General features: G+C 35.1%; 2 protein-coding genes across 2 annotated transcripts; both read right to left on the bottom strand.

Annotated features, from left to right (window-relative positions):
* Positions 1-778: 778 nt before the first annotated feature.
* On the bottom strand, positions 779-6,845 carry LOC130046624 (uncharacterized). Its single transcript, XM_056159437.1, has 4 exons — positions 6,642-6,845; positions 3,616-3,789; positions 2,959-3,068; positions 779-1,188 (listed from the first exon to the last, which is right to left on the bottom strand). Exons 1-4 carry the CDS (start codon positions 6,808-6,810, stop codon positions 928-930), a joined length of 714 nt encoding a protein of 237 aa, XP_056015412.1. The 5' UTR covers positions 6,811-6,845; the 3' UTR covers positions 779-927.
* Positions 6,846-18,830: 11,985 nt separating this feature from the next.
* Positions 18,831-25,499, bottom strand: LOC125673045 (uncharacterized). The gene is made up of 4 exons (XM_048909306.2): positions 25,398-25,499; positions 24,637-24,847; positions 22,019-22,164; positions 18,831-19,950 (listed from the first exon to the last, which is right to left on the bottom strand). Exons 1-4 carry the CDS (start codon positions 25,497-25,499, stop codon positions 19,003-19,005), a joined length of 1,407 nt encoding a protein of 468 aa, XP_048765263.2. The 3' UTR covers positions 18,831-19,002.
* Between the last annotated feature and the right edge of the window lie 1,388 nt (positions 25,500-26,887).

Below are 26,887 nucleotides of genomic sequence, written 5' to 3'. Positions count from 1 at the left end.
TAGTTATATTAATTATGACCATTTAGAATGTACAATGACACTGATTTATAAACATATATCTACTGTCTTACTATGGAAATTATCTATGTTAAAAATATGTTTTTGAAGTGATACAAATATACATTCTTAAGCTATAAACTTCATTTGAAAGAATTTTTTTAACTTTACTGTTCAAATGCTCGAGATACCCGTAAAACAAATGAAGAGTGAACTTTTACATGAAACTTACCAAAGTAATTTTAACGATGCTTAAGAATTATTCTCGGAAACATATTTGACAATCTATCAGTTAAATCTTAATTCATAAAATTCCTGGAAGTAACCCTGTTAGAAGGTTAATCTTTATCTGTGAACAAAATAAGGTAAGAAGAAACGCTCTATATTCTTTTTCAGTTTCCTTGGCCTTATTCTCTATAGTCTTCTTCAGTTTCCTTGGCCTTTTTTTGGCTATATTTTTCTTCAGTTTCCTCGACCTTTTTTTTTCTCTTTATTCTTCATCAGTTTCCTTGGCCTTTTTTCTTAATTCCATCACACGCAAACTATATTCCCTCCTAATATTGTATGTTGAGCAATGCACTTTTGTGTTTTTACTTATTGAATTTTAAACCATATAGTAAGAAGCTTATATTCTATCTATGACAACAAAAGGAAATGTTGATAAGCATAGGCAATTCACAAATGCTGGGCAATATGTTGTAGAACTATTAGGGGGATACGCCTTTAAAAATTTTACGAAGTGATGTTTCTTCGAATAGACGAAAATAAAGAATTCAGAAAATCAGATGTTATGAAAATTTAATTACAAGTAATTCTTTCATAAGGCAATATACTTCAGTTTTTATGTTTGAAACACATCTTTGTTCAAAATATATCCTGAAAGCAAATACATATATTGATGCGATGCATTAAGCAAGTTATAAATGCATGTCAGCTGATACGGAACACTCTTGCAATCTGCAGCTTCCTCACTATGAGTGACCCAGTCCCAGTAAGAGCCACATGTTGGTGTTCCATAATCTGACCCACTATCATTCCTCCACCACTGGGAGAAGTTACAGACTGCCCATCATATCTGGTCCCGTAATGCTGGACCTCATCTCCAACATAGCCAACATTCCCTTGTCCACCCTCCGTGTCGCTGTTACCTTCCTTTGCTGCCTTACATAAAACACAGCAGCAGAAAATCATCTGAAATTAAAGAATTCAACTTAGAATAGTTTGATTTGCATGTTTGATTTGTTATAATTCAATTTTAGTAGCTATCACTCCCCGCATACACATGATAATAAATGTCGATTTTGGTCTTCGTCGGTAAAACCAAGATCATTACAAATTTGCGTACCCCCTCTGTACATGAATGAGATCGTTAAAGACGAAATCAGAGTCCTTTGGAGAAAACTATCACCGATTAGTGTTTTAATATTATCATGTCTTAATGTTATTGTAACTTCCTTTTACTACTTTTATAACATGTATCATTTTTATTGTGTGCAGCGCTTAGAGTGGATATTTATAGTTATATAAGGCGCTATATTAATGAATGTTATTATTAGTATTATTACCGATTACCAATGACACCTTAAATATGATCATTGTCGATGACGGAATTCAGCCACAGTCACAGAAAGGAGAGGAGTATGTGTTGCCCACTACGCTAAAAAGAAACACCTACTTGTTGATTGAGACGAATGTAAGCCTTGGATTCCATAACTCCGTCTCCTTGAGAGGAAAAAGAGCTCACGGCGGATGTGACTGATTAAGAGGACTGTTTATACATCAAAGGCGCATGATGACCCCCAAACCTTTCCAAGATCCGTGTGCCCCCTCGTTTCTCAATTTCATATCATTTGTAGGGTCCATGACATTATTCACAGTGTACCTTCACCCGTACCATTTGAAATGTCAATTCAGTTGATGCGAACCTCCTTTATACATTGTTCCATACAACACTTAGGAACAGATCATTTTGATTTGGGGAAAGCAATCTTTGTCGATTGTCGCGTTTTATACATCGATCCTGTTTGCAACATTACAGGCCACATAAACGGTTTAGGTATATGAAACCATCACATAAGTTGTGTATTTCGTAGATATTTAAATTACATGGACACGGCTACCTCCGAAACCCATGAAAATGACCCCCATGGAATGCATTGACTTTACCATAATTAAAGCAGCTGGTCTACTTCACACAAATTTGGTTTGATTTATATAAATTGTTTTAGACACTTATGGCAGTATGTACATGAAAAGATGAAGATAACGAACAGTGGCCAATATCATAACTCCGAAGGAATTCAAAATTAAGAATTGAGCAAACACGGACCCCCGGACCAGAGGTGGGGTTAGGTGCTTAGGAGGAGAAAGTATCTACTGTCGACCAGCCACACCTGATGTGATTTATATATCTCGATCAGGTATACGGAGTAATCCGCAGTCAAAATCAATGTGTAAAGAACGGCCTAACAATTGGTATGGAACATGCCAGTCAACATTTGACCCAATGACAGGTTCAATATATAGGGTCCACAGTGGGTCTGACCGGTTCATCGGAACGCCCAATATATCCAGGGGCCCGTGTTTACCCAATTCCCTATTTTATATTGCTTATAGGAGTTATGAGATTGACCACTGTCCGTTATATTCACATTTCATTCCTCCTAGACATCTGATCCCACCCCTGATGTGTCGAGGGACCTGTGTTTTCCCTATCTGTAAATTTGTATTAACGATAGTAATTATGAAATCGATAATTGTTCGTTTTCTTCATCTTTTCATTGCAGACTAATTTTCTCTCACCTTAGGGCTAATGATATCATAATGAAATATGCATCCGAATTTCCATAAGCGAAACAAAACAACACAAATATTAACAGATATTATCATCACAATTCCAAATTCCATTGACCTCTAATTAAAAGCTTAAAAAAAACTGTTAATCATCGTAAGAACACATACCTCAAGGATAACGTAACAAGACGCCACCAAACAAAGATAGAAAGACCAGCCTTTATCATGGTCTCCATAATCAGCGACTACCACCATACAGCCGGCGAATCCAATAATACCTGGAGTAGGATACATAAAGTGAAAATAACAACTCATGAATAAATTCATGTTTTAATCACTTGATCAAGGCAAAAGCTGTTTTCTCGATTTAGATATGTCCAGGAGTCTGTTTGCCCTTCTCGTAATTTTAAAGTATACTATCTTTAGGTAATTATTCACTATTTTGACCCTCTTCATATCTTTATATTCTTTGAAACACTAGGACAAAATACCTTATGTGTCCACGTATCCCTGTTTGCCCTACTTTTAATTTTGTATTTTAAGGGTGTATTCTGAGATTGATCACTGTTCATCATATTCACGTTTTCATTGCGGTATTATTTATATTCTTTGTCATAATAGTTCGTGTTAGTTGGAAGGGAAAGGTGCAATTTCTTGTGACGTTACCATGTTTTTTAAAACAAAACTAGCAACCTGAGAATCATACATAATGTTTGTCTAATCACGAAAAGGATGAAGGACAGTGCTTAACTGGTAATGCTAAATGGCAGAACATATATGATTGTGGAAAGAAGTCACACTCTTGAAAACAAAACAAAATCACACCTGCGACAGGATATAGGCATATCAAACAGACGCCAAATTTTGCACAACACCCAACATCATCGTCATCGTCCTCATCATCGTTGTTACAGCAGATGAAACAGATGGAGATTACTGTTGTTAGGGCAATGATAGTAAACGCCGTAGCCTGTAGTCCGAGGGCAGCTGAACCAAGACCTAATGATAGATACACAAATGGTTTAATATATTACAAACATGGATGTCGTATCAGTAATAGTAAAAAGAACACGAATTAAATGTAGATTATGCTAATATTTAAAATGCACTATAGAAAAACACCTAACACATTTGACGTCACAATGAATCGTTAAGTCACAATATATAAATATGTTTGTATCATATGGGGAATATTCTAATATTTGAGCCTTATTAGTTAATGCTTTTTAGCGTGGAAATTTAAAAGAGACAGTATCATGACAACTTGTTTCCAAGACAACTCGCCCCCTCTTCAAGACAACTCACCCCCTCTCTTGAGAAACCACGCCCCCCTGATACCTTACATGTCTTTGGTGACCAGGTCTTCCAACAGTCTGTTGGGATTCCTATGGACACGAATTGCTGGTCTGCTTTTATGGTCTTATGAAGCAGAATTTATTCATAAACGTCTACGTGAAAAGACAAACATTGCCGTGGCTTTCAATGAAATATTTAGATAGATTGACGAATTTCTATTTTTATGTTAATAATAATAATTTTCATTCATATATCGATTATATGTTTCCCTGTGAGCTCGAAATAAAGGACACCACAGAGTCGTCCACTTCTGCTTCATACGTGAATATTTTGAAAATAGATATTGATGACAAACTAACTACTCAACTCGTTGTCAAAACTTATATATGCCATTGTTTCTTTCACACCACGTGTTAAAAGGAGGCTTGGGATGGATACAATATACAAATAAGGCCCCTGACGTTGTTTATAAATCATACAAGTCGATGATGAACGTAAATGTTTGACCTTTCATCTAGCATTAAACCAATAATTCACGTTGTACAAGTTATTAGATAACACTACAATAGATACATTAATACTGTTATTTGGAAGTAATCTTAATCTTAATCTTCCATAAACATAAAACTTTACTGTTCTACTGTTATCAAAGATAGTTTGTAAACAATATACCCACGTATGATAATGTTTGATACGTTTAGACAAATCTTAACAGTTTACAGCATTTCTAAAATAAATCAACTATTCTTGCAATTGCACTGTAAAGATTTAGGACAGGAGCTTTAGAATGTATGAATAGTAAGGCACATGATATATAAGGTCACGAAAGATGAAAATAATGAACAGTAATCAATCTCATAAACTCCTATAAGGAGAACAAAATAGAGAGTTGGACAAACACGGAATCCTGTATGTATCGAAAGTGAGATCGAGTGTCTAGGAGGAGTGACCATACCCTGCTAATCGGCCAGACCCGCCGTTAGCCCGATAAAATAAGTCACGCATTGATTTAGGAGTAGTCGAGGTCTCTGCTGGTAGACGGTTAGTCCCCGAGGGTCTCTACAGCCCAGTATCTAAGTACTTCGCTACTAGCTTAAAAATACGGATGTATATTTAATTGCTGTTATGAAATTTAGAAATTCATTTCAAAATTAAGGATTATCTCCCTCACACATAGCTCTTATCCTTAAACGAATTTGACTCCACTTTTTTTGGTACATTGTTTTTACCTATAATAGTTCTAAAACTTCATTGTTATTTCGGATTTCAAACATTTCGGTTGAGCATCACTGAAGAGATATTATTTGTCGAAATGCGCATCTGGTGCAACAAAATGGGTACCGTATAAGTTTTACACATGTACCACTAAATTATATTTGATTGAATCACTGTTTAGGAATACAAAAATGACGTGCAAGAGTCCAGAACAATGGAATAATGACATGATTTGAAAACTCAAAACCGAAACGAAGTTAGACTTTTGTGCTTCAATTGCTGTTTAAAAGACAGAAATGCGTGAAAACATTCAACAATGGTATGAATTAAAAAGCAAGGTCGATACTCAAAAGCGCCGCAAAGTTACCCGTTGAAACATTGTTTTGGAAGACAAATTTACGTGACAGAATCTGGAACAATACAATAATGGTACAATTTGAGAACTCAAGGTCGACACCCAGGGTCATCATGTGACACTAAAGGTAGATCCTCTGTGGTTTATTGTGCATACATGTACCTAACACTGCAAAACTGCTGTGGTCAATGTACATATTTACTAGTTAGTGAAGTTCGTGTGTTAATGTACAACTTATACGGTACCAATTTTGATTCACCATGCAATATTAATAATATAAATCAAATTACTAAAAACCTATAGCAAAGAGTCAGTAGTTCATGGGAACGTAAATGATCCACAGTAATTTACATGTGTGCAATGATATGGATTTTGGTTCTATGACAAAAGATAAATGGACTGTATGTTAATAAACTATAGAATTTGAATAACGACAATAATCCTATTAAGGTGAATGCGCGTTAACTTTAAATGATAAATCAGGCAAATCTGTGTATCATATCAAATTACACCATAAGATCGATTCAATACTCATAAACGTCCTGACATACTCGTAAAACAGTGTAATATTGACAAGTGGGCGTTTAGGAGGAATATAGAAAGGACTACATTGAAATAAAAATGTATAACTTGCAACCTGCAAAGAAATCTAATAGATAGTAAATACATGTAGATGAAATATAAATATAACGTCAGATCGCAATATATGAAACTGCAAGCATATTATCAAATTATACTTGAAAGATGTCCTTAAGAGGTACGTAAAGGGCACTGCCATACAAATCTCATTACTGGGGTCATATATCATAATTAAGATAATTTTAATCTAAAAACAGTTTTACGCAATTTTATCATACACCTACAAATATGCACATGCACAATCAAAGTCAAATGCTATACCGAAGTGCAGCATATGTTTGGAGTTTCATCTTACAATAAACATTAATTTTTTATATCATCAATTGTTGGCAAGTTCTTACACAACCTTCGGTATCGTCCGGGCAGTCTTTGTTGTATACAACTCCTAGAAAACAATCTGTTGTTAAGTTGTGTTTGATCCAGAATGGTGAGAAAAATCCACATGTCTGCAAAACAACACTAGGCAGCACAAGACAACAGAAACAACAGACCAACATTGTCGATTCAGAACCCATGTTGATTAATTGAGAAAACAAGGAAGGTAAAACGCCCTGTGGGTTTTCTACTTTTGGTTTGGGGTTCGTAGATTCAACGTTAGAAGATATGTCTACCTATTTATAGTGATCCATCTTGTATTTATCAGTTATTTAAATCACCCGTTTGTAGGTTTGTTGTATATTGTTTAACGACCCGCTCGAGAATTTTTCACCCATATAGAGACGTCACCATTGCCAGTGAAAGGCCGTAAAAGTTAGACCTATGCTCGGCGCTTACAGCCTTTGAGCAGGGAGGGATCTTTATCATATCATGCCTGTTGCGATACGGGACCTCAGATTTTGCGGTCTTATCCGAAGGACAACCCCATTTAGTCGCCTCTTACGACAAGCAAATGGTACTTAGGACCTATTTAACCTCGAACCCCACGGGGTAGTTTGTCAATATATAAAAAGAAAGGAACCGTGAAAATGAAAATGTTGCAATACTTTGCACGATAGAGTATATGTTGAATATTGTTGTTGTTATTATTATTATTATTAATATCATTATTATCATTTTTATTGCTATAACAATAGATTTAGTGGTATTTCTATATTTTCAAAACACCTTAGAAATTCTTTTGTATTGTGATTTTGCATATATATATATATATATATATATATATATATATATATATATATATATACATATATATATATAAGCATTCTAAAATTTGATGGTGGGTTGGTTGTAAAAAGAAAACTCGTATGGAGACGTCACCATTTCCGATGAAAAATTGCAAAATGTAGGCCTATGCTCGGTGCATACAGCCTTTTGAGCACTGAGAGATCTTTATCGTGACACATCTTCTGTGACAGGTGGCTTTGGATTTTGCTGTCCGTCCCATTTCGTCGCCTCTTACGACAAACAGGGGCACTGAGGACCTATTCCAACCTGGATACCCATGTGAATAAATTTGAAGGAGTGATAAAAGAAGTAAATAAGTAGATCTGAAGGAATGATAAGAAACTAAATAAATTACACAAGGAATATGTCCTGGTTGTAACACGATTGCCTTTACCTTCAAAAGCCCATTATTACAACTATATGTTAGAAAGCTAGCCTTTAATTCCCTATCTATTGACCCAACTTATACTGAAAGATCCTTTCGAAATCGCAAAAATTTCAAAATCACGTTTCAGTTTTACACATACGACAAACAATTGAGGTGCCGTGCCTATACTGAATTCCAATAACCCTTACAGGGATAAATTGATGGATCCAGTAAATGTTCTACCAGGCCCCTATCTGTACTCCTCACAGAAAAGTGAACTGCTCGCAAGGAAAAAATTCAGATATATTGTGCCATAACAGATACCTGAAATACTGTGAAGAAAATAGCGGATTTTCAAACATTCGAACGCAAATTTAGCATAGTTAAAGCCCAGAGCTTTTCCAAATTAACAACATCAATTATACGACCTTTCAAACTTTACACTACAATAGCACGCAATGAATAAAGACCAGGCGATTTGGCCTCATATGCAGCTGCTTCGTCAATAAAAATGGAATGCATATCTTGTGATAAACCATGCAAATAAATTACTTTGTTAAACACTACTCTGATTCTACGCAAAATTTGATGGAATTTCTCTTTCGCAAAATTCATGAAGTATTTGGAGATCAGGTCTTCGAACAGTATGTTGTCATATTTGTCAACTGTATTTTGTAATTCAAGCAAAGAATATCACAGCGTCTAGCTTCGATCTAATCCAGACCGTTTGGTTTTCACTTAAGTGTTGTTATTGCCTTAAACATTTTGAAGATCCTCTATTATGAAATAAATTTCCCTCAGGAAGACTATTAGTCTAGAGAGAGTTTCACATCTGGTAGTTGGTTTATGGCTTCACACAAGTAAGGTGTTGCTGCATACTGTTGTTTAATCAAAAGTATAATACTTTCCCCCCATTTACATATTCGTTATCTTTCAAATGTTAGTTATTCGATTTCCAAAATCACCTTGCTCTAACACATTTTGAGAATATATATCAAATGCTGTCAGATGTGTTTCATACCGATTGTTAAGCCGTTCTTGGCACACTGATTTTGACTACGGATAACTCCGTTTACCTGATCGGGATATAGGGCTCACGGCGGGTGTGACTGGTCGACAGGGGATGCTTACTCCTCCTAGGCACCTGATCTCATCTCTGGTGTGTCCAGGGGTTCATGTTTGCCCAACTATCTATTTTATATTGCTTGTAGGAGTTATGAGATTGATCTCTGTTCGTTATCTTAACCTTTCATGTAGTAAATGTATTTATTTCCAATTCTTTGAACCATCTGCAGTTGATTAAATAGTGATTTCCCCAAGACTAATTTTGATTTGTTCCGTAACGCTTCCACGATCAAAGTGGAAAATGTGTTTATTATATAGCACCGAGAAGTTCCGTATGACATTTGTGTATTTACAATGTTTGAATGATATTCGAATGATATTGTATACTATCATAATTGTTGAAAAGCTTTTAATTATTCTCTCATAAATGATAGTATTAATTTCCTTTTATAAGTAGTTAAGATTGTTTCTTTTGAGTCAATTTGTAAATTATGTTTCAAAGATATGTTATACTACAATTTATATGTTTTCCTTTGGAAATACTAGAATGTTTAAACGTTTAACAGTCGATATGATACTTTGCATCAACGTGTGCTGTATATATCAAATGCTGTCTGAAGTGTTTCATACCGATTGTTAAGGCGTTCTTGGCACACTGATTTTGACTGCGGATAACTCCGTTTACCTGATCAGGATATAGGGCTGTCTATTGGTAATATTAATGTTTAGATGCATTCCCCCAGATATGCCTCTCGGGTTGTTTAGTTAGCTACCCAGGTAACACAGAAACGTTACAGAAACATTTTAGAAACGTTTCTTTTAAAAGAGTGAAAACATTTTTTAAAAATGTTTTTAAAACGTTTTTTTGTATGGCGCTAGAAACAGAATGGAAACGTTTTGAAAAACAGTTTTCGAAAACGTTTTTTTATCGTTTTGTAAAAGCGTTTTCAAAATGTTTCTCTTAAGCATTTTCAAAACGTTGTTTGAAAACATTTTAAAAACATTTTAATTAGATGTTTTATAATAATATAACAAAACGTTTTCAAAACAATATTATGAAATGTTTTCAAAACAATATTATGAACTGTGTTCAAAACATTGTTATAAGACACTTTTAACGGTAAAATATCATTTTTTAAACATCCCTATTTTCAAAAGTTGCAATAAACTATATGAAGCATTGTATTCAATCTTATTTGATTAGTGTTTAATTTTTTCTTTTCTGTTATTCTTTGATTTTTGTTTTTAGCATGTGGGAATGACGATGGATGCAAAATGACATTTAAATACCACTGTCCTGTGGAGATATGGATTCAAAAGATATTATTTAGAGTTTAAAATATTTACTATTTAGATATGAAAAAAGGCAAATATAACAGTAACATTAGATTTTAAAAAACATAGTGGGGAATTTTTAAAGTCTTGTAAGTCATTCTCTGTTCTCTGGGATTTCCGAAACACAGTGTAGAAATTTGTAACGTCTCACAATCAGTCATCCTCTGTTCTCTGGGATTTCCGAAACACAGTGTAGAAATTTGTAACGTCTCACAATCAGTCATCCTCTGGGATTTCAGGCAAGCACCTCCGCCTCTTTTCCTTTTGTTTCTATATTAAAAAAAAGATAACAAATAAATGAGAGTTTACATATATATGAGGGAACGATCATAAATTTGCTGTAAATTTCATACAGGTCTAACATTGTTGGGTTTATTTTGGAGCTTGACATTTATATATATTTATCTATAACAACCCTATAAAGTAGACCAAAAAATGTTAAAGAACAACAGATGCTATCAATTGACAATCTTTTCATGGAGGGACATGAATATTTATTTAGTACATCGGCTTTCCCCAATAGTATCATGCAAGTCGCAAGTACATTCAAAATAATGGAAACTCCAACAGAGTTTTGCGAAACTATATGTCCACATTTTGTGATATTAGAAGAATGTCAGAATTGATGTCAAAGCAAAATGTATTTATAAATGTTTTAATAAAAATAAAAATTCCAATCCAATCAAATCAGATCAATGAAGAAGGGGCCTTGTTATTTTGAAGGCCACTTGTTGGATGTATCTGTGTGAATTTTGTTGAACCAAATGTACATAACGACCTATTTGGTCTCATCAGTGAAGCTAGAGCCAAAATCTGGAAGTGTACCAGCGATACAGACATCTATTGAAAGTTTTGTTTAAAAAAAATGGTGGTTTGTTGTGAAAATGGTCTCTTGTTAATTAACTTTGAACATCATGTCTACCTATTAAATGAATTCTAAATTAAATTATTAATAAAACATACCTTCATGTAATTGGAGCCTCCTGGTTTATTCGGGGCACTTCTTAACACCTCAAACACCTCATTCTTTAGTTCTTCCACTGAAATTTGTTTTTTTTAAGCTTTTCTTCCAGCACCTACAAAAAAGTTGTAAGTTTTTACTAAATCCACTTGCACTATTTTAAATTGTACAAACATATTACTCTGTTTAATTGACCTGATCGGTTATGGGTCAATTATTTCGGGGTTGTTCTTTAAAAGTTTAACAATAAGTCCGAGAAAGTTCAACTCCGCAAGATCAGGTCAATATTATAGAGTAATAAAATCATGTAACGGTCCTATGTTTGGAAAAAATTGTTCATTCAAAATCAGTGGCGGTATAAAGTGAGGTGGCAAATGAAACGATGGGCATTATAATGAGGTTTAACTATATAAAATTTAAAATATAAGCTTTAGGAATACTTTGGATCCAAGACTGTAATCTACACTGTAGATAAACGAATATTCAGGGATTAACATGTCCCTCAAATTGAGGCTCAATTCAATATTTTAAAAAAGCTTTGACAAGAAATTTTGTATCATATTATATCTTTTTTTTTGTACCAAGTCGACATGTTTTACAGCTTCTAGTCTATACATGTACTATAGTCATGTATTTACATTTTACAAATTACATTTACATGTACTGCGATTTTGATAATTCAAACTACCCACAGCATGCCCAACTGCTCAAAATATATTATGTATATTACACATTGTGATGTTTCATAAATCTAAATTGTCAATGTTATTTACCGTGGTCGTTCCAGAAATCAGGTGGGACATTTCCACTGTCATATTTAGTTAAATCATACCGGGCCGCGTGTTGTGTTTTGCCAAAATTGGGTTACATTCCTGTCGCTTCGATCGCGAAGAGCTTAGTGTTTGTTATTTATATTGTACACCCTTACAGATACAACTGCCGACTCCTAAGATCTAATTAAGAAACACATCTTTAATCTCGATATTTTCGTCTAACGACATCCATGTAAATCATCGCAGTGAATTGAAATCTGCGCTGTTTTACTTCCCTCTCGAGAATACTTCACTCATATGGAGACGTCACCATTGCCGGTGAAGCATGAAAGGCTGCAAAATTTAGGCCCCCGCACTATTAATTTATTGTATAGTCTATATAGAGAAGGATCAAATTCGTGACAGGCCCATGTGATTGCACTTGAAATTTATACGAAAGAAATGCTTACCTTTGTTTACCCACATCGTAGTCGACATCACGTCTCTGAATCCAACTCTCCCGCCCCTCGCATCATCAAGTAGATCTAGCTATATTTTGTCACAGTCTCTATACAACAAGTTGAAAGTTGTGAATGTTTGTTTGCATTTTCCAACCGATTCACTTCTTAGAATGGACCACTTCTATTTTCCTGTCATCGGTATAATATATCGCTGCAAACATGTTGATCAAATATATTCACTCGTCCAACACTCAATTCAAATGCCTTAAATGACGTCATGTGGAGTCTGCGCGATCAGCATCCTGAAGAAGCGAGAGGATCAAGGGCGCATCCAGGAATCATGTCGAAAGAAACAGCCGATTTACCGATATCTATTTAATCTACTGTTTTTTCAGAGGGGGGACCTACCAGATTTTAATATTCTCGATATCGACTTCTTTGAAAATCATATAGCGTGTGTTTAAGAGAGAGAGAGAGAGAGAGAGAGAGAGAGAGAGAGAGAGAGAGAGTCACTTAATACATGGGGCCAATACTCATAACCTCTACCTAATCTTCCCACTCACTACTACAAAAATAAAAAAGAGTGGCCGGGGAAGGGGGGAGCCACCCATTTTAAAGTACGTTGCATTGGGGGGGGGGGGGGGTTTACTACGTTGATACGCAGCATCATTTTGAATGAAGGATGAAGGGGGGGGGGGGTGCCGTGTTTTTGAGAATTATTAACTAGGATTTTTTTTTAAAAATTACGGGGGGGGGGTAGGTAATTATTTTGGTGTCAATATTCATTCATAACTTCACAAACTTTTACTTACATAAGGTATATGTTCCGAGTGACCTTGATCTTTCCAAAATGACCTTGGTCCAAAAGTCCCTGTTTCAGGGAAAATTTGTGATCAATTATATCAATATCAATTTCTGATGAAAGGTTTAGAGGATGGAAACTTTTATATAACTTTTAGATTGACTAGACTAAGATATGCTTCACCATTGAAAACAGAAAAACTGTAATAGAAATTAACTGGTGTAAAAATGTTTATTTATAGCATTGATTATCAAGTTTTAAGAAAAACTTGTGTTTCACTGGTAAATTTAAGGTATTGAAAGTACATTTATCCAAAAACAGGTATTTCAATGGTCATGAAATAACTGTTCTAATGAGCCCCAAAAGCAAATCACTGATAAAATACTGGTATTTCAATGATAACTGCTATTTCAATTGATTTTCAATTTTATTTCAATGGAAAATTTCCAGTTATTTTGGCTAAGGGATTTGAAAAACGTTTTTGAAATGTTCAATAAAGATATTTAAAATATCATTTTAATGACATTTTTTGAAAACGTACTTAGACTGTTTTAAGAAAATGGCATATCAACATTTTCTAAAATGATTATCAGAAATGCCAACATAACATTCTTAAAACGTTTGAAAAAAAAGTTTTAATCAGGGACTGAAGAACTATTTAATGAAACGCTTAAAAAACATTTCTGAAACAATTCATTAAACAGATTAGAAAAACTTTTCAAGAATAAAAATAAAAATGCTTTTTACACGTTTTTAACACAATTTACAAAAAGACGAAATGTTTTAAAAACATTTTTAGAACGTTTTGAAAAAATGTTTTATCAAACCCCCAATAAACCATTAAAAAAATGTTTTGAAAAAGGTTCGTGCTCCTTGGGTATATGTGTCCAGGGGTCCGTATTTGCCCAACTCTCTAATGTGTATTGCTTATAGGAGTTATGAGATTGATCACTGTTCGTTATCTTCACCTTTCATGTTTTGCTTTTAAAATCGTTAGATTAAAGGGGATATAGGACTCACATAAGGGAATACCGATATTGGTTCGTTGGTGAAAATTCGCTCATAAGCTGCCAAATTTTTTAACCGGCTGATATTCATCAATATAAGTTTGATAACCATATATTACGATATATTATACGTTATCGTTATCTTCACCTTTCATGTAGTTGACCCATAGAAGTAACTATATTTAGCACTGCATATAGGCTTATCAACTAGGAGAAATTCTGTGATTTTCTACAGCCTCTTATAACCGAATTATACATATACTGGACCGTATAATGATTTCAAATTTTCTTCGACTTTACAAGATATATAACAGTCTTCTAAAAACTTGCTTTAATTATTTTAAGGAAGAAAGTACGTGTTTTCGTAGATGGTGCAGGATAACCTTTGAGGTCGAGATATGTTATTTTGAAATATAAAAGTCTAGGGTACCCTGCATCATCTTCGAAAAGAACTTTGTTTCTATTCTACTACGACTCACAAATATACAGCCGATCGTTTACCTATACAGTTATGTGACGTCATTGCAGCTTCCGAAACGCAATGCATTTCACATGTGTCAGGGTTTTTGTTTTTGCTGACGAAAAAGGTGAAATAGTAGGGTACCTCTTTAAAAAAATCAAGCATTTATTTAATGTTGATGGATTGTATCACCTGCTCTGATGACACAGTCCAACTAAACTACACATACCTGTACGAGAGTTAACTTATCTTACATGTTCGTTTAATTGTGTATCGATCTCGGAATGCAGGCGATTGACGTATATTGAATGACAGGTATTTGTATCTCATTCATAAAGTTTACCACATAGGCACCTGATCCCACCTCTGGTGTGTTTAGGGGTCCGTGTTTGTCCAACTATCTATTTTGTATTGCTTGTAGGAGTTATGAGATTGATCACTGTGCATTACCTTCACTTTTCATATTGATTTGATTTTTACGGTTATGAAATTAAATTTATCAGTTATCGATTCCATTCTTGTTTAGCAAAAGACGAAGAATAAAAACAGTAGGGGGTATCGTGGAAGAGTCATATCATACAGATGTTTTAACACAACGCACAGCGTCTAATCAGGTCAAGGAAGTGAAATCCACATGGAGTAAATCGCAATTACGTTTCACACCTATACCTTTATCTATGTTGTGGAAGTTTGATATGTATAAATGTTCTGATGATCTTTTGATCATGTATTGTGTATTGGAAAAGAATGCATACGGCATTCCTTTGATCTCGCAATAACCGTGGTAGAATTGAAAGCTCTGCGTAACTGATTACCGGGCTCTCAATTTGTTTTGTTTCCTTGATTTTGCAAAATATTTTCAATATTTGTGATTATTTTCATTGCATTATTCTGCATCAGGATCCCCGAATGGTGAATTTTTTTATGCTAATCATTTTAATGAAATTATTCCTTGTTTCATCTCATATTTTTTTTCATATATTTCATTTCTAAAAGTTCAAAACGACGAAATTGAATATGAAAATAAAAATGCACGTCACATTACAGTAACCACGAGCCCTGTCTTACCCACACCGCCGCCATTCATATACAGATTTCGGACATATCCCAACCCAGAGTCGATTACGAACATAGGCACATGCAAGAAAATGAAGGCAAAGCTGAACACATGATTACAATGTGAGCTGGTGTGGTCAGAACTTATGTACTAGATTGTCAAGCGGACTCCTGGAGATTTTAATGTTGTAGAATATGTGAATTTGTAGCGAGTGAGTGAATTTGTGTCCCAAAATTATATCCTGTGCAAAAAGGTCTGAGAAGACATAGGTATTACCATGCCAATACGTCCATCACTTATCGTGATTGTGCCTTGCGGGGGTATGTTCATGCACAGTCATTGTACAATGATGTCACATAAAGATAAACGTGTCAATATATGCAGATCATATGGGAATTAGATAGGTCGTACAATGTTCTGTTCCATAGACAATGATACATAGGTGTAATTCATGGCAATTATTTCTATGATAACACCTGACCTATGTTTCTTCATGACATTAAGTTGTATAAAATTATAGTCGTTTGATCATGATTCTTCCCTGTCGTTCTACTTGGACATAACTGATTATCGTTTTATAGTCCATGCGTTTCGTAATATTAACAGTTGTGAAGGAGAAACTTCAAACTTACTGTACCACTACATATGCCAGAAGTGGTGTAAATCAAATGTGGATTCTAAAAAAATCTAAAGAACTTTTAGTAAACTTTAAATCGCAAAACTTTTCTCAAATCAACAACATCAAAACGTATGACTTTTCAACACTATGCATGACCATTCCTCACGATGAATTAAAGATTAGACTTTTTGACATCATAGACAGTTGCTTTTTCAACAAAAGTGGAAAACGGAAATATTCATATCTAGTGATCAGTCATCCAAAAAATCATTTTGTTAAACACCACTCTGACTCCACGCACAAATAGTCTGAAATTGAAATAAGAAATATGCTAGAGTTCTTCATTGACAATATCTTCGTGGTATTTAATGATCAGGTCTTCCAACAATCTGTTGGAATTAACATGGGCACGAATTGTGCTCCTTTATTAGCTGATCTGTTTTTATATTTATATGAAGCAGAATTTATTCAAAAACCTCTATGTGAGTAGAAAAAATTCTTGTTGTTGCCTTCAATTCGACATTTAAATACTGTAAATAGATTACATTTGGCTGTGTATTCTATTTAGCGACTTTGGCGGAACGCAGCTTCCGCTAAATCAAGTACATCGCTAAATGCCATCCGTAAATTTAGATGTTTAAAGTAATTCAGGAATGCGCTAAATCAAATCTACGCTAACTTGTTGAAAAAACGATTTCCGCCAAATATCGTACACGCCAAATATAATACGTTTACAGTATATCGACGACGTTTTATTTATCTATTAACAATAAAGACTTTCATTCATATATCGATTGGATATATCCCTGTGAACTCCAAATAAAAGACACCACAGAGTCGTCAACTTCTACTTATCACTTAAATATTTCATTGAAAGTAGATATTAACGGCAAACTAATAACTCCACTTGATGACAAACAGGATTATTTCAGCTTCTCCATCGTCAACTTCCCATATCTATGTAGCAATATTCCACTATCACCTGCATATGGTGTTTATATCTCTCAATTGATTGAGGGTAGATATCAATGGCAAACTGGCAGCTCAAATTTGTGACAAACATCCCGGGATGGTTTTGGCTTCTCCATTGTCAACTTCTCATATTTGTGTGGTAATGTTCCATTATCACCTTCGTATGGTGTTTGTGTGTCTCTCAGCTGATTCAATGAGCGGAGGCGTGTTCTGCTATGGTCAGTTCTTGAGTCCAGACAGGTTGCTGGTAGGTGAGTTGGTGGTACGGGGGTTCCGGCAGTGTCGTTTGGGGTCAGCATTTCGCAGACTGTGGTCGTTATGGCGATCTGGTTTGCTGTTTCCGTATTGTGTGTGGGAGTTATGAGATTGATCGCTATTCATTATCTTCACCTTTCATACGCAAGAGATTGCTTTGCCTATGATCAGTTTTTAAATCGAGGCAATCTATTGACAAACAACTTGATGATACAAGGGTTTCAACAGTCTTGTTTAAAGTAAACATTTTGCAAATTCTATGGTCGTTATAACGATCTAGTTTGCCAATGTAACCTACCATTGGGTCAAATGCTGTCTGACGTGTTTCATACCGACTGTTGGACTGTTCTTGGCACACTGATTTTGAATACGAATAACTCCGTTTATCTGATAAAGATATAGGGCTCACGGCGGGTGTGACAGGTCGACAGCGGATGTGTACTCCTAGGCACCTGATTCCACCTCTGGTATATGCAGGGGTCCATGTTTAACTCTCTAGTTTGTATTGCCTATAGGAGTTATCTTCACCTTTCATGTTTTGCTTTTAAAATCGTTCAGCTGTAGAATAAAGGGGATATAGAACAAACATAAGGGAATACCGATATTCGCTCGTTGGTGAAAATTCGCTCATAAGCTGCCAATTTTTTAATAACCATATAATACGATATATTATATTATCATTGGATAATGGGACATGTAACTCTGTCTTGGTTCACGCTGATAGAGAACTATCCCCGGTATATTTCATCCTTACAACTCTGTGGAATGTAAGGGTTTTGCTATGACTTTGAGAAGGAGTTTCATATTAATGTGAAACATGAAAAATGTTCATTTGTAGGCTTTCTCAAGATAAATCTTTAAGTAAAACTGCATGAATTAAGGAATACAAAATAGAGAGTTGGGAAAACACGGACCCCTTGATATACCAGAGTTGGAGTAAGTATCCCCTGTCGATAGGACAACGATAAGTCAATCATGGACGTTAACATACACATATCAAAATGTATATTTACTATCCAATGATTATGATAATTGCCTGTGACATCAAACTGGCTACAGATAGTGTCCTTCATTTGTCCATCACCGTTAAACAGTATAAAAAGCAAACCAAACAAATTTCCAAAACTTCAGAAAACAGTAAATTTGGTCAGAATCTAGCTCTTCTTTCTCTACAACAATAGGAATATGCATTAACATTTTAAAAAGCTTACAGTATTCAAGCTCTATTTCATTATCACTTCAATGGCATTCATTGTGCAAACTATGAATCATTTATTATTCTCAGTCATCAAAAGAACATACAATGCCATGTACCATTACTGAATGAAAACAATGCGACATATATTTCAAAAGAAAATCAACACCAACAGAATAAAATCATAATTCTGGCATTTTCAATATTCTTACGTATCGTTTACACGAGTTTGTATTCAGAAAAACAGTTTCATCAATAAATGATTATACTCAAAGACACTTTCTATTGACTCAAAAGATACAGATGATCCTATGTACCATGTGTTATACATTCCTTGCATATCTAAAACATCCCACAATGCACCCTCAGTTATAGCTTCCGGTGGGAAATTTGGAAAGTAATATGACCACGTCACTTGCTCGACTAATTCCGGATTGCCTTTGTTGAAATCTTTTAGATGTTGAAAAAGATTTCTTTGAATGTCAGAATTTACGTCTCTCTTCCAAGGATTAGCTTTCCCAAACTGATGATATACACTTGTTTCATACGTACTGCCATCTCTATCGGTGTTTTCCCGTCGCCCTCGCTGATAGTCAAGGCCAGTCACATTATTTTCGACTTGATGCGGATTGATAGATACATAAACAGAGTATTGCTCACGTTGTAAATCATATAGAAACACTTCGCGTGGGTAAAGAGCTCTTCTACCAGGACTGATGGAATTAACAATCGACTTCAAGAAATATAAATTTCGCAAGTGTGTAAATATTGCTAATTCACGTGGATTGAAATCCATAATACCGAATAAGGAATTCATTGATGGAGAAAGAATAAGAAAATCAAAATTATCCACATGCAGTGAAGGGAAATGTTTTTCTTGGAACAATATTCGAATTCCGTTTTCTCTGTGAATGTGTTTTATATTCACATTGAATCTAATTTCGACGTTTATTCGTCTAGATATTTCACGACATAGATTTTGCCAGCCACCGCGGAGACGGTAAAGTCCCCTGTCAGGTCTTAGAAAGGACCGAACCACTGCTGGGGGTACAAATGTTAATGCATACAGCGCCGATGTCTCATTCAGGGAACCGTACGCATTCACTACAAAACCAATGAAAAATAACGGTCGTAGGTCTGTGAGGTTGTATCTTACGAGAAAATCATCAATGGTACCACGGACCTAAGGGAGAAAACAAGATACTGATCAAAGAACTGTGAGTATTGAAAGAAACCCGAGCCGTTAAAGAAAATATAAATAACACACATTACATATCTTTAGATCTAGTGTCGGGGCTTTGCTGAGGCTTAAAATCCCGCACTGTAAATACCCGAAAAACCGCAATATGCAAATATTCGAGTTTCCCAATAGTTGTTTTCCTTTGTGTTATTCTTAAGTACACCGATATTGAAAGGTTGATTACCAACTGTCACACAAGCACCCAAACTGCAGGAAAACACTATTGTATTACGTGTCTCAGTGTCTGAGGATAAAATAGCCAGTGGGAAATTAGAAAATCACCAATTTTCTGTACGCATACAATATCACTTTAAATATGGCATATTTTAATTTTCTAAGAATGTTGTACGGGCGTATAGAGTGAAACTGTCCCCTGCTATCAGACAAACTTCGAATCAGCTATCAATTTGTTAAATCTGGTAACTGATCTCCATATTTCATCTATTCTTCGATATTTCGATCGTGATTTACAATTAAGGAGCAGAAAATATTATTGTCGATTCGAAACACTTAACAACTTTAACCAATGTATTTAGATGAGCGTTGAAAAAGCCTGTAACTGTAGTATTACATCAATCGTTGCTAAAGTTCCCAACTCGACGAGAAAATGAATGAATCATCAATAGAAAACAACGAATATACACGTGGTTTAGCATACGTAATCAATGAGGTATTGATATTGATTTGAATATTTGCCAAGTTCGATTTGAAAAATGCTCACAAGATCACGATTTTTTAATTCCCAATTCAACTTGGCCAATATTAAAAAATATACGTTCAAAAACCCTATAATATACGAACTACGTAGAATAGCGAGTAATATTTTTAGAGATAAAGAAAAAGATGCCGAACAGTGATGAATCTTATGAACCTTAGATAGAATATATGAGAGTGTATTTCTATCCTATATAGAATATATGAGAGTACATTTTCAACCCATATAGAACATATGAGAGTACATTTTTATCCTATATAGAATATATAAGATTGCATTTCTATCCTATATAGAATATATGATAGTACATTTCTATCCTATATAGAATATAAGAGAATCTTTACTTACCCTTCACAAAAAATCTCATAATATAATTTTATAAATGGCTACTTACCATATACAAATTATAAATCTATACTTAACCATATACAAAATCTCTCATAATGAAAGGTGAAGATAATGAATAGTGATCGATCTCATAAATCCTATAAAGGTGAAGAAAACGAAGAGTGATCGATCTCATAATTCCTATAAAGGTGAAGATAACGAACATTGATCGATCTCATAACTCGTATGAGCAATACAAAATAGGGAATTGTACAAACACAGAGCCCTGGAATCTGCAACACATACAACATACTGTATACCACCTTGTATTGGTGGGTGTGAAATTTTCGAGAGGTTCACAAGAATATGATCGTAACGAATATTTTTTGTTAACGACACAATGGATATTATTAATCAAAATTATCTAGGTCGCCAAAAGTAGTGGGAGTGTACCAGTTTACCACTAGTAAATAGCGAAAAAGTATATCGCCAATAAATGCTGGTTTACAGTATCTGAGAATATGTTACAGTCCCCCCTACCTTACACAGAACATTTGGTGATATGTGAAAGTCTATACTAACCTTCATACATGAGAATATTGCCTTACTACACTATACAGAATATGTGATGATGTCCTTACACGGTATAGAGAATCTGAGAATATTGCCTTACTTACACTATACAGAATATGTGATGATGTCCTTACCCGGTATATAATATCTGGAGATATTGCCTTACTTACACTATACAGAATATGTGATGATGTCCTCACTCTGTATAAAATATCTGAGAATATTGCCTTACTTACACTATACAGAATATGTGATGATGTCCTCACTCTGTATATAATATCTGAGAATATTGTCTTACTTACACTATACAAAATATGTGATGAGGTCCTTACCCGCTATAGAATATCTGAGCATATTGCCTTACTTATACTACAAAATATGTGATGATGGCCTTACCCTGTATAGAATATCTGGAGATGGTCGAGGCATCAGTTCTCCATCATAGGTGCCAAAGAAACATCTATGTAAAGCAATATATCGCTCAGATGCCTCTAATAACTTCGGTAGCGACACTGAGAAAGCTTCAAAGGCGGAATTAAACTCTACAAAACACAAAACTGCAGTTGTAATGAAGGAATACACAAATGTCACATAGAAACCGTTTTTAAAAATGTCATATCAACGATCATAATATATGAAAATGGTATGCAACTCAGCCAGCCAGCGACATTTTGGGGAAAAAAATACGTCTCTCTGAGAAATCCAATTGAAAAAAAACCCACTATTAATACACTCACTAACCGAAAAGAACGGTCGCTCTAAATCTACTGATGAATCATAGATTAAATCCACCGCTATTTGGTGCGCAATATTTACTTCACGCCGTTCAATTTCATCGTTTTAATCGCGCCGCTATTCATTTCGTGCTACAACGAACGGAAGTTGTGATGCTGGGATATTTCTGTTGCAGCCAACTATTTTTAGAAATAGAACACCCGAGACGAGATCACCCGATTACCATTAGCTGGCTGAGTTGCAGACTTTGTTCATATATTATGATCGCTGATACATGTATCTATGCCATGTTTAACAACGGTTCCCATGAGACATTTGTGTATTTCATTGAAATAGATACACTCACACTCTGAAGTTATATAGTTTATCAAAGATATCCTGAAATACCCAAGGAATTGAACTTTCAAAAATACAAGAAGGGAACCGGAAGTTCGTCCATAACCACCTGTGTTTCCGTCTGTAAGGAGGTGGGGTTACATAAATTTTAGGTAGATGTGTGATCCGTTTCAAAGCGCTTGTGAGTTCAAGCAAATGTCATTTGTAGAGTTCCAGAGACCACGATCCCTGTCCGATACATTCGTTGTAGAATGGAAACTGTTCAAAATAGTTATATAAGTTGATAGAAACACGAATGAATCGTAAAGATATGTATGTAATCCTGAATTGTATCCTACCTCTTAAAGTTCGACCGAGTATTCCACGTACGATAGAGAGAGAGAGAGAGAGAGAGAGAGAGAGAGAGAGAGAGTTCAACCACTTTATGACGTAACAGAAACGGTGTAATAGCAATATATTTTGATTGATTTTATTTTGTTTATCGGGAAGTTGCACTCATATGAAGACGTTACCAATAACGGTGAAGGGTTGCACATTTAGGTTTATGCTCGACGCTTACGAACATTGAAGATTCTTTAGCGTGCCACACCTACTGAGACATGGAACATTCGTTTTTAATGTCATCTCCCGTGAAATTCACATCTAATGCCGAGCGTTTGGCGATGGAATTCTCACTACCTGTTTTAACGACATAGGTCTGTTGCGGCCGGGATTCGAACATCGACCTTCTGCATGCGGGGTGAAGGCTCCACCTTGAGACCACCGCGACAGTTGGTGTTGATAGAAAGTTTCAAGATATATTATGTTTGTGAGTCCGATATATCTTAATCAAGATATAGGGCGGATGTGACCAGTCGACAGGGGATGCTTACTCCTCCCGATCCCACCTTTGACTCATTAATCTGTATGTTAGTCCCCAAATTCTCAAGATTAATCGGTATATGTCCGGCAATTCTTAACATTAACCCTTATGTAAGTATAATATATTTTTTTTTTACCTCAACCCATATCAATCATATTGCTTATAGGAGTTATGGGATTGATCATTATTCGTTATCTTCACCATTCATATAACTAAATTTGACCTATACAATATAAGTTGGATATAACACTGTCTTTAAATATGCAAGGTGAAGATGACGAAGATTGATCAATCTCATAACTCTTATAAGCAATAGAAAATAGAGAGTTGGGAAAACACGGACCCCTGGATATACCAGAGGTGGGATCAAGTGCCTAGGAGAAGTACACTTTCCCTGTCGACTGGTCACATCCGCTGTGAGCCCTTTATAAACGGGTAAAGGGAGTAATCCGTACTCAAAATCATTGTTCTAAGACTACTGTTTCAGCATTTAAGGAAAGAAGCTAATGTTGACTTTTATTGTAAGATATAATGTAACGTGGTGCAGTTTATTTTATTCTGCACTGTTTCTTCAGGCGATTTTCTACTTCATAGACGGTGCTACAATGTGCAATTTGAACAAAGTAGTGCCATTTTTGGGTTGTCAAGGGGGCGCATCCCCATAGTAAGTTATATTTTACAATATAAACTAATTTTGTCAGTGTGGTCAGCCAATCATATTGCGTGTTACAACTAAAATTGAATTATAGATCTATGACTGAAGTCAGTTCAAAACACGGTATCATTGAAGTAATATTTAATTGAGGAATGAATGAGTAGGTCGCGTGGATGTAAATTGATTGTACTTAATTTTCCTTTTATCATTTGAGAAGACCAAACATTTCATTTCCCCAATGTCTAGAGATATCTTTAAAACAAATCAACACTCAAATCACCACTGTCCATCGTATCTATTTGCACATTATTTGCTTACCGTGTCTATTGTTCATTATTCGACTACCGTGTCTATTGTTCATTATTCGCCTACCGTATCTATTGTTCATTATTCGCATATCATGTCTATTGTTCATTATTCGCCTACCGTGTCTATTGTTCCAAATGGAACTTGGAGGATTAGGTATGATGTCGAATCCTGTGTTGAATTTTTCCAGTAGAGCTACTGTCTTATCATAGGTGACTGCTAAGTTGATTGTTCCGAGGTCATGCCACACGTTCCTGTAGAGTCTCGATGTTGTTTTCCCGCCTACCTCATGTCGACTTTCAAAGATTACAATGTTATGGAAACCACGCCTCTGTTAGAAGAAAAAAACCATAATGTTACTCATAACATGCAAACTATTATCGAAATTATAACAAATAAATTCCTTTTCACAAGCTTTTAAGCTTGTACTAATTGTCGATTGCAGTACATTTGTTATTTATTTAGAGGTAAAAGCATGTCGCCATTCAATACCCTAATTAATACATAATACTCGACCAAAATAGATCAATTAAAATCTACAAAGACAGCAATATGAAAATAATCTACGATTATACCAACATGAAACGTGAAGATGAAGAACAGTGATCTATCTCATAACTCCTATAAGGAATACAAAAGAAAAGATTGGGCAAACACGGACCCCTGGACACACCAGAAGTGGGATCAGACAAACACGGACCCCTGGACACACCAGAAGTGGGATCAGGTGTCTAGGAGGAGTAATCATCCCACGTCATTTTTCCTTCAGTGTATTACGTAAAAATTTGCACCAGATTATATGAAATGTCTTCATATTTTGAAGATGCCAATGTATAAATCTGCTTTATTTAAGCAAGTGTTAATGACATATGTCACCATACCTTGAGCTCGTACGCCATGTGTAGTCCTGCGGGGCCAGCTCCAACAATAGCGATGCGATCATGTACAAAGCGTGGACCTTTTATCCTGGGATGTCCTTGCATAAATTTCTAAAAGAGATTAAGACTATGATAAATATTTGTTCCCTATTCTAACATCTAGACAAATGACCTTTTGAAACTTTTAAGAGCCTAAATAACACCATACACGGGCTTTACAATAAATAACACCATACACGGGCTTTACAATAAATAACACCATACACGGGCTTTACAATAAATAACACCATACACGGGCTTTACAATAAATAACACCATACACGGGCTTTACAATAAATAACACCATACACGGGCTTTACAATAAATAACACCATACACGGGCTTTACAATAAATAACACCATACACGGGCTTTACAATAAATAACACCATACACGGGCTTTACAATAAATAACACCATACACGGGCTTTACAATAAATAACACCATACACGGGCTTTACAATAAATAACACCATACACGGGCTTTACAATAAATAACACCATACACGGGCTTTACAATAAATAACACCATACACGGGCTTTACAATAAATAACACCATACACGGGCTTTACAATAAATAACACCATACACGGGCTTTACAATAAATAACACCATACACGGGCTTTACAATAAATAACACCATACACGGGCTTTACAATAAATAACACCATACACGGGCTTTACAATAAATAACACCATACACGGGCTTTACAATAAATAACACCATACACGGGCTTTACAATAAATAACACCATACACGGGCTTTACAATAAATAACACCATACACGGGCTTTACAATAAATAACACCATACACGGGCTTTACAATAAATAACACCATACACGGGCTTTACAATAAATAACACCATACACGGGCTTTACAATAAATAACAATAATAAGTAAAGAAACCACGAGTTTTATCCACACTGTAGATAAGTAAAGAAACCACGAGTTTTATCCACACTGTAGATAAGTAAAGAAACCACGAGCTTTATCCACACTGTAGATAAGTAAAGAAACCACGAGCTTTATCCACACTGTAGATAAGTAAAGAAACCACGAGCTTTATCCACACTGTAGATAAGTAAAGAAACCACGAGCTTTATCCACACTGTAGATAAGTAAAGAAACCACGAGCTTTATCCACACTGTAGATAAGTAAAGAAACCACGAGTTTTATCCACACTGTAGATAAGTAAAGAAACCACGAGTTTTATCCACACTGTAGATAAGTAAAGAAACCACGAGTTTTATCCACACTGTAGATAAGTAAAGAAACCACGAGTTTTATCCACACTGTAGATAAGTAAAGAAACCACGAGTTTTATCCACACTGTAGATAAGTAAAGAAACCACGAGTTTTATCCACACTGTAGATAAGTAAAGAAACCACGAGTTTTATCCACACTGTAGATAAGTAAAGAAACCACGAGTTTTATCCACACTGTAGATAAG

Source organism: Ostrea edulis, chromosome 3, assembly GCF_947568905.1.
Source record: "Ostrea edulis chromosome 3, xbOstEdul1.1, whole genome shotgun sequence".
NCBI classification, from domain to species: Eukaryota; Metazoa; Mollusca; class Bivalvia; order Ostreida; family Ostreidae; genus Ostrea; species Ostrea edulis.
Note: the sequence above shows the minus strand (reverse complement) of the source record. Positions and strands in the feature narration are given on the sequence as shown.